This window comes from Stegostoma tigrinum, chromosome 31, assembly GCF_030684315.1.
Source record: "Stegostoma tigrinum isolate sSteTig4 chromosome 31, sSteTig4.hap1, whole genome shotgun sequence".
Taxonomy (NCBI): domain Eukaryota; kingdom Metazoa; phylum Chordata; class Chondrichthyes; order Orectolobiformes; family Stegostomatidae; genus Stegostoma; species Stegostoma tigrinum.
The window spans coordinates 2,445,348-2,458,727 of NC_081384.1; the positions used below are offsets into that span (position 1 = coordinate 2,445,348).

Below are 13,380 nucleotides of genomic sequence, written 5' to 3' on the forward strand. Positions count from 1 at the left end.
ATAAGCACATGGATAATGATGGGATAGTGTAGGGGGAGGGGCTTAGATTAGTTCACAGGTCGACACAACATCAAGGGCCGAAGGGCCTGTTCTGCGCTGTGTTGTTCTATGTTCTAGAGAGACTGGATGGTTGGGTGGGGGAAACGTACGCGAGTTATGATCACATGAAATCAAATCCAGTGAACCAAAGGGGTCCTTTCCCTCTATTTTTTTGTTCCTGTTCTGTGATATTTTTGAAAAAGCAGAAGCCAAGACAATCTATGGTATATTGTTTTTAATTTGCTTTTTACAAAAACTTACAGGAGTTATCAAAGTTGGTTGATTGAAACCATGCACTGTATGAATGACCTGCATCACCATACAATTTACAAAGGAAAACTGCAATTAATCCAAAAAGCTGTTTAAAATGGTTACAGAAGAAAACCACACAAAACACCAGCCACCATTAATATAAAGATCAATAAATTGGGATTGACAAAGCATCAACACATACTCTTCCTGACTGCCTCATTTATGCACATCACAGAGGGACTTAGAACCACGGGCTTTACTGCCATTCAAATCCAGACTGCCTCAGTTCCCCATCAGCAGTCGGATGAACTTTAAAACCAGTCTCTGCTGACTCCCCAAAATTATGCCTTTACTGATGCTCCCACATTCTGGCGAAGACCAAACAGCAGCCTATTGAATGGGCTGGATGCAGAACGACTGAACAGAAGGTGGAGCGAAGGACTCCAAGAGAAAATCAAAGAGGCACACTCTCAGCATCACTCTCTCCTCATTAAAAATGAACGAATGCTGGTTCATCTGCTAAATCTACGTTAATTAATTCAACAGAAAAAACTCTGATCATGACTTATTGATTCACACTCTCCCAGGTGAATAATTCCCTCCCATCTGCAGGCAGTTAAACATCAGCAAGGCAAGTGTAGATTACATACTGAGAATGAAAGTTTCTTTTTGATGCTTTTAGTGGACTCCTTGGGGACTGGTCCAGAACAATTAAAAGCTCACCAGTCACGTGCAAGCAGATATCTTCACAGACACTTGCTCAATTATCTGCACTAACTAGAAAGAGAGATCAAACGCTTTATGTAGAGTAACCCTAAATGTTCTAAAGTGAGAATGAAACTGGTTTAAAAATAAAATAATGCTTTGGTAATTTGTAGCTTTCACAGCTGGGAAAAGGGAATTTCCAGGGGAAGATTTTATCTTTCCCTTTGAAGATCACATTCTAGAGAAGCTGGTTAAACAGAACAGAAACCTTTAGACAGATTGGAGTTTGCGCACTCAAATCATTCCTGACACCAAATATTTCCTCAATTAGTCCCACACTGAAAGGCTTCAGCTTCGAAATGCTTCCCACAGGCTTTCCTCTGAGTGTTAGGCACTTCTATTTAATATCCAAGTCTCTGCCACACACAAACTCAGTTAAAAGCAGTTTTGCTGATCCCTCTTGAACCTCATCTGCATTTCAAGGCTGTCAAGAGAAAAATTAGAGTCAGAATTAACAGAACCAAAAATCATTCACCAAAAATAAAAAACCCTCAACCAATCTACTCCCACTATCTGCAAAGGCCAACGACCAAAAGAACAGCTTACCTGGTTACACATAGCACTGCTCCTCGGTGGGATCTTGCTGTGTGCAACTTTTCTGCTGTCTCTCCCAAACTACAAATAGGACTACATTTTAAAAATACCTCATTGGCTTTGAAATGATGAGAGACCACAACAGGTATGTTAGAGTCTGTTTGTTGTTTCATCCTTTGAGATGAATCTCCCAAATGTCAGCCCCACATTAAAGTGACTCAAAGCAACAAACATTTATCATTTAAATGTTAGGAAACTTGATCAGCCAGAGTGGTGCCTAGTCCCATAAATTAAAGATGTTGCTTAGAATGTTTTATTGCAGAAAATTTATATTCCCCCAAAATGTAAAGAAGGATTCAACACCATTGACAGGAGACCATTTGACCCATCACATTATTGCCTGCTCTTTGAAAGGAACTATCCAATTGGTCCCACTCTTCTGAAATTTGCAATGGGAGGCAGTGCCGCTGGACTAGTGATCCAGAGGGCCAGTTAATGTTCTGGGGCCTAGGTTCAAATCCAACTATGGCAGATGGTGGAATTTGAACTCAATAAAAGAATCTGGAAATAAGGGTCTAATGATGACCGTGAATCCATTGTCGATTGTCAAGAAAATCCAGCTAGTTCACTAACGTCCTTTAGGGAAGGAAACTGCTATCCTTACCTGGTCTGGCTCACATGTGACTCCAGACCCACAGCAATGTGGTTGACTCTGAACTGTTCAAAGGGCAATTAGGGATGGGCAATACATGCTGGCCTGGCCAGGAGATGCCTATGTCCCAGTGAATTTTAAAAAACTGCAAATTAAACCATTTTGACATTTTGCAACATTACCAGAAGATGGTCCTACCTTGTGGAATGATGCTTGCAAGCTCTAGCATGGATACGAATTCATTGGCTCATCCGACAACATCCCATGTCTGTCCATTGAGTACAGTCCATCAGGAGCAATCAACTCTTGGTCCATATCCAACTCACCCTCTGGATTTCCATAGCGCCGGTCCATTTCATTCTCAGGAGGAGGGAGGAATGCTTTTCAAGCAATTTGCATTTTTAAAAAGAAATGCCACAAATGAGTCAGAGTTCATCCAATAACAGTTTATTTGAGGAATGTCATCTCCTCCCATTCCAATGAATCCTTTTGACTGCCTCTAACAGCAGGGCTGCTCTGGGTCTGTTCAGCAGTGTATTAATTGGTTCAAGTCTCTGAACCACCTCCAGTCCAGAAAGCTAAATGCAGAGTGTGACTGGCAGGTTCCGTACAATTGCCAGACCCTCTCAGACTCTGTGGCACATGGTCCCAATAGCATCTCACATACCGCACGTGCACGGGGCAGTGGGGGGGTGGGGGGGTGGGGGGGGGGGGGTGCAGGCAGAAACAACACTTACTATCACCCCACTCTGTAACAAACAGCCCTCAGTCAGACCACAAGAACAGTGCACATAATAATGTGGAAGTGGAGGAGTTATTGAATGCTGGAGGATCTCAGCAGGCCTTGAAGCATCTGTGAACAGAGAAGCAGAGTTAATGCTGAATCCGCAATGATTCAGCTTTAGAAGACTGCTTCAGAAGAAGGAGGTTCTGAAGAAGAGATGTACCAGACTCAAAACATTAACTCTGTTTTTCTCTTCACAAATGCTGCCAGATCAGAGTTTCTCCAGCATTCCCTGATTCAGATTTTCAACATCTCCAGTATTTTGCCTTTGAGTTACTAATTTATCAGTCCTAAAACTGACGGATGTATCCATCTCCATATCTTTCACATCTACCTAGATGTGAACGACTAAGTATAGCTATTAAATGGTAAAGTCACCACACCTCTACTGGACCACTGGGCTGCTCTCTCACTAGAGACAGATGACTCACGCTGGTTTAACCTGAGGGTCACCATGCCTCAGGTAAGGGGAGAGGTTGAGATCTCAGGCTGTGCAGAAATTGAACCCGCACTGTTGGCCTCACTCTGCACTCGTGAACCAGCTGTTCAGCAACTGAGCTAACCAACGCCCAGATATATTAATACACAAATGAGACATAAATGTGAACAAGTAAAGACTACACGCAGAGACTCAAAATTGGGAATCAGGAACCTGGAGCTGTTTAAGAGAGATACTTCAAAACAACAAATTGACTGCTGTTCCTTACACTTACCATCATGACAGGTATCTGCAACCATCAGCCGCTCAGCCTGGGGAGATTAAAGAGTAAAATGTTAGCAGGAGTCTAGGAAGACCACATACTTGACTACTTCTTCATTCCCTCCACACCTTTCTTCTCCACGTTCCCCTCACTGACCCTCAGCCCATATCCCAAAGGCTACTTTGCTTTTAGAGAATCGATCACTTGTTCGCATCACCTTGAAGCGTTCAGATTGTCTGGTCACAAACAGTTCACATGAGAACACTCATGCCCCATCTACCAAACCCTCCAATACCATCCCCTCCCATCAATCCAGCCATAGAAAGGTCAAATCTCACTGCACAGTAAGATTCCAGGTTGAGCATGTCTAACAGTTGTTACTGTCCGTGGCTCAGTGAGTCAAAGAATCTCCCAACTCAGTGAGGAATGAGTCCCACTCCTCATACATCAGCCCACCAGTCACAGCATCATGGCTGATCTGATTGTGGCTTTAGCTCCACTTTCCTGCACCATTCAGACCCCACCCCCACACCTACCAACTGCCCTCAGTTCCACTGCAGATCCAGAATCTGCAACTCAGCCTCAAACATTTAGCGACCCAACATCTACTTCTGAGAAAGAGCAAGTGAGCACCCCAGTATCCTGACCAATATTTCCTTCAAAATCAGTAATGAATCTGGTCATTACCACACAGCTAATGGTGGGATCATGCTGTGCTCAAATTGCACACCACACATGCAGTGTTGCAACAGCAACAATGCTTCACTGGCTGTAAAATTCTGAGAGGTCACGATTGTGAAGGGCATTATAGAAATGTATATTACCTTACTAGTTACACGCAGACAATTATTGCCAGGTTTCAGGATTATCCCCCTCCCTCCCATTCCTCCAAACTAGGATCTGCCAAGTGAAATAGCTTTCAGACCCAGGCACATAAGAGAGTCAGTAGAAAATGTGTGTTAGACAGCAGTGTAGAATTGTGCCCATCATGCTACTCAGTTGTCACATTTACTCCCCCTCTACACATTCTCAAGGCATTATGATTCATTTTAAAATAAGAAAACGGGATAACTTACATCTGGTTCCATCACCCTTTCAGGCAACAGTTTCCATAGAAACAGAAAGATTGGGGGTGGGGGCTGTAGGCTGGTTACCTCACTGAGAGCACTCTGCCAACCATCGCAATTATGGCTGATCTCCATCTCAATGTCACACTCCTACTTTCTCCATACAGTGTGACACCTTGAACTTTGATAAATCTATTTCTTTAATAGAAATTCAGTGACTTCTCCTCCACACTGGAGTCAGATTTCCATAGTTTATCACCAGAATGAAGACATTTCGTCTCATCCAGTTTGAAGTGGCCTACCCAACATCCCAAGATGCGAACTCTTAATCTGCACCTGCTGGTCCTATATGTATTGCAGGAAACATCATCTCTGCATTTAATCTGTCCTTCATGTTAGAACTTCACAGGTCAATAAGATCCCCCTCTCTCCGTCTCTCCTCACACAACAAATCAGCCATCCCCGGAATAAAAGTCTGGTGAACCTTCACTGAACTCTCTATGGCAAGTTGCTTTTGGCCTTGTCTTGGGTGAGCACAGCAAAGGTACACTCAGTACTCCAGGTGAAATCTCACCAAGGCCTTGTACAGAGGAAGAACTCCCTACTCCTGAACTTGCAATTGTGTGTTTGTGCGCTTCAATCATCATCATCATCATCAGTTTAAAAAAACTCATCTTCTCCTTTCTCGTTAACCAACTAACATAGGTAATGTTATCAACACTCTTGCCCCTGAAGACAGCTTCCTCTGATTTACATCAAACTTCAATATAACCTGAATATTACTGTCAGATCTCCCCTTAGCTATACCTGCATTTAAGCAGAACGATCCCAGCTCTCACAGATTACCCACACAGTTAAAGACCCAGATCCCTAGAACATTCTGGTAAATCTCCTTTACATCCTCTAAGGTCTTGGCATCATGTGATGCCCAGAATTGAACACAATACTCTCCAAGCTAAAGACTGGCCAGTTTTTTTTGTTACACAAAGATTTACCATAAGTTACCAGTTTCTTTTTTAAACTGTGTCGATATTTATAAAGCCAAGGATTGTTTCTGTTTATTAACAGCCTCACAGGTGCTTCAACAAGTTTTTCCAAGTCAAAGATTTTGAGCCTACACCATGTCAATAGCAACTCTGCACCGTTTAACAAAAATATCACCACTCACTTATTTTGGGGGATGCATTTCATTGGGGCTTGAATTAATGCAACAGATACACAGGTTGAACTTTGTTTTCAGATCACTTTAACCAAAAACGTTGATTTAGATAGGTTTGCTTGTCATTTTTTTGTATAATAAACTTCTGTTCTTTATTAAAAAGAATCTGCAGGCTCATGTGAGCTATGTTTCTGTGACTGATCATCATGTCAGCTAAAGAAAATGCCCTATGACACTGACTTGTGTACGAGTACATAGAACATAACAGCACAGTACAGGACAGGCCGTTCGGCCCTCGATGTTGTGCCGACCTGTCATACTGATCTCAAGCCCATCTAACCTACACTATTCCATGTATGTCCATATGCTCATCCAATGACGACTTAAATGTACCTAAAGTTGGCAAATCTACTACCGTTGCAGGCAAAGTGTTCCATTCCCTTACTACTCTGTGTAAAGAAACTACCTCTGACATCTGTCCGATATCTTTCACCCCTCAATTTAAAGCTATGCCCCCTCATGCTCGCCATCACCATCCTAGGAAAATGGCTCTCCTGATCCACCCTATCTAACCCTCTGATTATTTTATATGTCTCAATTAAGTCACCTCTCAACCTTCTTCTCTCTAATGAAAACAGCTCAAGTCCCTCGCCTTTCCTCGTAAGACCTTCCCTCCATACCAGGTAACATCTAGTAAATCTCCTCTGCACCCTTTCCAAAGCTTCCACATCCTTCTTATAATGCGGTGACCAGGACCGTACACAATACTCCACGTGCGGCTGCACCAGAGTTTTGTACAGCTGCAGCATAACCTCTTGGCTGGAACTCGATCCCTCTTTTAATAAAAGCTAAAACACTGTATGCCTTCTTAACAGCCCTGTCAACCTGGGTGGCAACTTTCAAGGACCTGTGTACACGGACACCGAGATCTCTCTGCTTATCTACACTACTAAGAATCTTACCATTAGCCCAGTACTTTGCCTTCTGGTTACTCTTACCAAAGTGCATCACCTCACACTTGTCTGCATTAAACTCCATTTGCCACCTCTCAGCCTAGCTCTGCAGCTTATCTATGTCTCTCTGCAACCTACAGCATCCTTCGTCACTATCCACAACTCCACCGACCTTAGTGTCGTCTGCAAATTTACTAACCCATCCTCCTATGCCCTCATCCAGGTCATTTATAAAAATGACCAACAGCAGTGGACCCAACACCGACCCTTGCGGTACACCACTAGTAACTGGTCTCCACGATGAACATTTCCCCATCAACTACCGCCCTCTGTCTTCTTTCAGCAAGCCAATTTCCGATCCAAACTGCTGTATCTCCCACAATCACATTCCTCCGCATTTTGTACAATAGCCTGAGGGGAACCTTATCAAACGCCTTGCTGAAATTCATATACACCACATCAACCGGTTTACTCTCATCTACCTGTTTGGTCACCTTCTCAAAGAACTCAATAAGGTTTGTGAGGCACGACCTTCCCTTCACAAAACCGTGCTGACTATCCCGAATCAATTTATTCTTTTCTAGATGATTATAAATCCTATCCCTTATAACCTTTTTCAACACTTTACCAACAACCGAGGTAAGGCTCACTGGTCTATAATTACCAGGGCTGTCTCTACTCCCCTTCTTGAACAGGGGAACCACATTTGCTATCCTCCAGTCGTCTGGCACTATTCCTGTAGACAATGACGAGTTAAAGATCAATGCCAAAGGCTCGGCAATCTCCTCCCTGGCTTCCCAGAGGATCCTAAGATAAATCCTATCCGGCCCAGGGGACTTATCTATCTTCACCCTCTGTAGGATTTCTAATACCTCTTCCTTGTGAACCTCAATCCCACCTAGTCTAGTAGCCTGTATCTCTGTATTCTCCTCGACAACATTGTCATTTTTTAAGAGTGACTACCGTCGAAAAATATTCAATTTAGTGCTTCCCCTATCTCCTCTGACTCCACACATAACTTCCCACTACTCTCCTTGATTGGCCCTAATCTTACTTTCGTCATTCTTTTATTCCTTAAATACCTATAGAAAGCCTTAGGGTTTACCCTGATCCTATCCGCCAACAACTTTTCATGTCTCCTCCTGGCTCTTCCGAGCTCTCTCTTTAGGTCTTTCCTGGCTTGGGATCATAACATCCACTTGCCAGCTTTGTTTCTCCATGTCACTGAATTTACCTGGTATTCCCATCATATTTGGAACATTGGTCCCAATAACATTTATTTTTCCTCCAGGCTAAAAACTTTACTTCATCATCTCCCAGCCAACCACTTGCGTGCCCAAATACTGCCCTTTTATAGATTAAACCTTCGAATCCCTACAGAATGGAAAAAGATCATTTGGCCCAGAGTCTGCCCAGACTAACGCACCCCCTTACCATGTAGCCCTGCATTTCCCAGGGCTACGAGCATTATATCTAACCTACACATTCTTGGACACTACAGGCAATTTAGCATGGCCAATCCACCTAACCTGCACAATTTTGAACTGTGGGAGGAAACCAGAGCACCTGGAGGAAACCCACACAGACAGTGAGAACGTGCAAACTCCACACAGACAGTCATCCATGGCTGGAATCAAACCTGGGGGTCCCTGGTGCCAAGATGCAGTAGTGCTAACCTCTGAGTCACCATGCTGCCCCTAATCTTGCTAACGTGAGAGAGTGGCACAAGATTGAATACATACAGCATCCCAGGCCTCTGGGTCATTTCGAAACAGGGTGTTGGTCAATTCAACAGACAGTCGTTTCCGGTAATCCTGAGGTTTGTCTTCTGATATCCGGAATAGCACCGCAGCAGCATAGGTGGCTGCGGAATAGAGGCAGAAAAAGTCAATAGGTTACTGACCAGTGCTCAAGTGTAAATCTGAAATTGAGAGTGAGTGGGAGCGCTTAATTAACAACTGCATGAACATTCCCCGATACAACAGGTCACCACTGACTCATGCAGGTTACAGTGTTACGATAGTGATAAAATAGGGGCTATTTATTTTCTAATTCCACCACCTGATTTCAATGTCAGGGATATTAATGTACTGAGATTTAAGGAGGAGAAGGTACTGATTGTTGAGGCAGTCAGCTGACCATACAGGTTCATGAAACCAATGTGGAATAATCTAAACCATCAGAACTGAAATTTATATTTATTTCCCCAAAAGACAAACTGATATTTCATCTTTGATTCAGAGTGTCCCTCCAGGATAGCTGCTTGGAGCCAGCTGCAAAATCTCACCAGTATACACAACAGCTTCTGGAACATTAAATGAATCCTGTTTCTTTATTTAACAATTGAATAATTTTCAAAACTTCAGCTTCCTGCAGCTCCTATAAATAGGGTTTCCTCCAAAAGTAGGATGGAAACATCCCATATTCAAGACTGATCGTGTACCACAAAATGATTAATGTTTGCAATAACACTGCGCAGAGCTGGATGAACACAGCAGGCCAAGCAGCATCAGAGGAGCAGGAAAGCTGACGTCTCGGGTCGAGATCCTTCTTCAAAAAACGTTCAGATTGATGTTTGCAGACAATTTGCCTAAAAAGTAAAACAAAAAAAACAGAAGCTGTTGGAAAAGCTGAGCAGGTTTGGCAGCATCTGTGAAGAGAAATCAGAGTTAAGGTTTCGTGTCCGGTGATCCTTCTTCAGTCACTGAACTTGAAACGTTAACCCTGATTTCTCCTCACAGATGCTGCCAGACCTGCTCAGCTTTTCCAACAGCTTCTGTTTTTGTTCCTGATTTACAACACCCGCAGTCTTACGGCTTTTGTTGCCCAAAGTAAAGATGCAGGCTCATTGTTTTGGGAAGGATGCAATTCTGTACTTGATCATCACAGAATCACTACAGTATGGAAACAGGCCATTCAGCCCAACAAGTCAACACTGCCCTTCTGAACAGCATCCTACCCAGGCACATTCCCCTGATTTCCCCACGTCTAACCCACCTAACCTCCACATCCCTGGACACGATGGGCAATTTCCCATGGCCACCTAGCCTGCACATTTTTGGACTGTGGGAGGAAACCAGAGCACTCAGAGGAAACCCATGCAGGCACAGGGAGAACGTGTAAGCTCCACACAGACAGGTGCCAGAGGCTGGAATCGAACCTGGGTCCCCGGCACGGTGAGGCAGCAGTGCTAACTACTGTGCCACCGTACCGCCCTACTTGTTGAGATGAGGTGTACAAGTTGTTTCTTAACTAATAATCACAGCAATTTCTCAACTCGGAGACATACAGCACAGAAACAGACCCTTCAGTCCAACCAGTCCATGCCAAACATAATCCCAAACTAAACTAGTTCCACCTGCCTGCTCCTGGTCCATACCTGTCCAAACTCTTTTCATTCATGTATTTATGCAAATGTCTTAAATGTTGTAACTGTACCTGCGTCCACCATCTCCTCATGAAGTTCATCGCACACGAACTACCCTCTATCTAAAAAGATTGCCCCTCGTGTCTTTTTTTAAAATTTCTCTCCTCTCACCTTAAAAATATGTGTCCCCAGTCTTGAAATCACCCACCTTTGGGAAAAGACAATTACCATTAACCCCATCTGTACCCCTCATTATTTTATGAAAAGGTCACCACCTCTCATCCTCCTAAGCTCCAATGAAAAACAGTCCCAGCCTATCCAGCCTCTCTGTTTAACTCAAACCTTTCTTACCCCACAACATCCTGGTAAATCTCTTTTGAAAGAGCTTGATAATAATCTCCACTTTTACAATATCCTTCCTACAATGACGAGACTTCGGAGAAGAGGGTTCAAATGCCACACAGATTTTACACGTGCACGTCTAGTGCTCCACCTAGCAGTGGCACTGGCTACAAATGAAGCCTTAAGTTACATCTGTACAATAACTTTCCCATATTGCAGATGTAAGTCATCACCTGCAATTGTCAAGTTTGGAAATAATGAAATACATAATTTGCATTTCAAAGATTATTTTTGAAAGAGCAGGGGAGATGGGTTTTTGACTGAAGAGTTGGAACCAGGTGGAGACTAGTGTTCTCTCTGGCCTCTTAAGAAGAGAAAGTGCCCAGTGAAAAGGAAAGAAACATTGCAACATTAAGGACTCAAGGAGAACCACGATATTCCGTGCTGCTGAACATGGACATCAGTTAAATAACCTGCATTCAATGGTCTCAGGGTAAAATCTTACACCTCAAAAGCATCATGGATTTTTAAGCTCCACATTCCTTTTGTACACGACATAATCCTTCTTTAGATAATAAAATGTGAGGCTGGATGAACACAGCAGGCCAAGCAGCATCTCAGGAGCACAAAAGCTGACATTTCGGGCCTAGACCCTTGAAGGGTCTATGCCCGAAACGTCAGCTTTTGTGCTCCTGAGATGCTGCTTGGCCTGCTGTGTTCATCCAGCCTCACATTTTATTATCTTGGAATTCTCCAGCATCTGCAGTTCCCATTATCTCTATCTATAATCCTTCTTTAATTTTGTTCCCATGTGCGTGTACGTGCTTGATATTGCATTTTTTTTAAAATCAGGGTTATTGGACAATAAAATTGCCCTTTCTTTCATTCAAAGCCTTTAATTGGTTTCAGTAAATCCAGCAGACATTAGATAACTATATTTTAAGTGAACGGAGTAATCTTAATGCTATACTCTATATGATTCCTTGTTATCCTCCTCCTGTTTTCCTTTGTGCTCTCACTCACATTTATCTAAATGCTTGGGATTCAGCTCTCTTCAGAATTCAGCTGACTTTTGTTTTGGACACCAACTGTCCCCATTTGAAACGTGTTATATGATTCAATTTTATTCAAGACTTTGATTAGTTCCTTCTGTGACATGATGCAACATTTCAACGTAGAGAAGCCCTGGCTCACTTTGCTTTCTCCTTATTGCTCACAGGCGGGGCCTAGACACAGTGCCTCTCCCTCAATCACCTGGCCTGAGACCCCCCTTTCCCATCCCAGGGCTAGCAGTGGGTATTATTAGAGAACATCAGTCACTCACCTATTCCCTCATTCATGGAGTGTAACATTTCAGTGAGGGGTGCTGGGGCTCCCTCTTGATCTATCTCCTCTGCTGCTTCTCGGTCCTGTGCAAGTTCACAGAGAACCCCAGCAGCAACACGCTGGATATTCTCAACTGGAGAGTACAGGAGCTAGAGACAAAACACAACAGCATGAACAGCAAACCACACAGCAATCTGAATAGAAACATCCTCATTGAGAGATAATACCACATTCAAGATGTAATTGCATTAATGATAGGAGTCAACACTCCCTCCTGTCACTGGGAAACACTTTCAGGCACAACCTCATTGTTCCCACGTCGCGTGTGTTCGGAGGTGTGGAGAAGAGGAGTTAGAGTTTTTTCTGTCTTTAAACCAGTGCCCACAGAGCTCCCAGAGCATGTTACTGGATAATACTTAGCAATAGGTGGAAACACAGGGTTAATCAAATCTTCCAGACATTGCCCAATGTTATACTGCTTTCAAATATTTCCAGTAGAAGTTTATATCATTATCATTGCACCAGTACCCTTGTAACACCACTCAGCTTTGCAAGAGATTAATGATTGCTTAAAGGCAGCTTGAGAATCATTTACTGACATTTTGGGGAAAAGCATTTCAAACATAATAGCAAAAAATGGTTTAATATTTTTATTACTCGTCCAATGTTACTAACCTTATAACCACTTGCTGAGAAAGTGATTAAATGCAATAAGAATTAAATTAATTGATTGGATAAAGCCACAGGTATTAACATAAAGTAATTCTCAAAGAAAAAGATAAACCAATTAACTAGAGACAATGGGAACTGCAAATGCTGGAGAATCCGAGGTAACAAAGTGTGGATCTGGATGAACACAGCAGGCCAAGCAGCATTTTAGGAGCACAAAAGCTGACGTTTCGGGCCTAGACCCTTCATCAGAAAAGGGGGAGGGGGAAATAAAGGGGAGTTCTGAAATAAATAGGGAGAGAGGGGGAGGCGGATCGAAGATGGATAGAGGAGACAGACAGGTTAAAGAGGTGGGGATGGAGCCAGTAGAGGTGAGTGTAGGTGGTTGGGGAGTGGTAGGGTCCCTGAGCACACGTCAGGTAAATTTGACTACCTGTAAATAGTTTCAGGGTGAGAAAAGTTGATATATAAATATAGTAATTTCATTCAAACAATTCACATTTGGTTTGAACTTGGGGGCAGTGGAAGCGCTGAAAAAAAAGGAAAGACAGGGCTTCATTTTAACTCAGTTTTACCTGAACAAACAGTGGGATTGTGTTTAGCCGAGTGATGTCAATACGGTTGTTGGAATCCCGAGCCAGAATGTGCAGTGCTCCAGTGCAGCCTTCAACAATCTCATCCATTCGTACTCCATCCTGACAGATCACAGGTCAGTACAGATGCTGTTAATTCCATGCATGCATTGTGCACACAGTGCATTCCTTTGTAAA

The 13,380-nt window shown here is 43.1% G+C and overlaps 1 protein-coding gene across 2 annotated transcripts in view; it reads right to left on the reverse strand.

The window, feature by feature from the left end:
• Positions 1 to 259: 259 nt before the first annotated feature.
• The window catches only part of LOC125466279 (junction plakoglobin-like), a 66,999-nt gene continuing 53,878 nt past the window's right edge, over positions 260 to 13,380 (reverse strand). For both annotated transcript variants that reach the window (XM_048560576.2, XM_048560577.2), the window contains exons 10-15: positions 13,186 to 13,305; positions 11,940 to 12,090; positions 8,649 to 8,770; positions 3,740 to 3,776; positions 2,441 to 2,622; positions 260 to 1,480 (exon numbers count right to left, since the gene is read on the reverse strand). In XM_048560576.2, the coding sequence (XP_048416533.1) occupies positions 2,465 to 2,622; positions 3,740 to 3,776; positions 8,649 to 8,770; positions 11,940 to 12,090; positions 13,186 to 13,305 (588 nt within the window). In that variant the 3' untranslated portion in view covers positions 260 to 1,480; positions 2,441 to 2,464. The remainder of the gene's footprint in view (positions 1,481 to 2,440; positions 2,623 to 3,739; positions 3,777 to 8,648; positions 8,771 to 11,939; positions 12,091 to 13,185; positions 13,306 to 13,380) is intronic.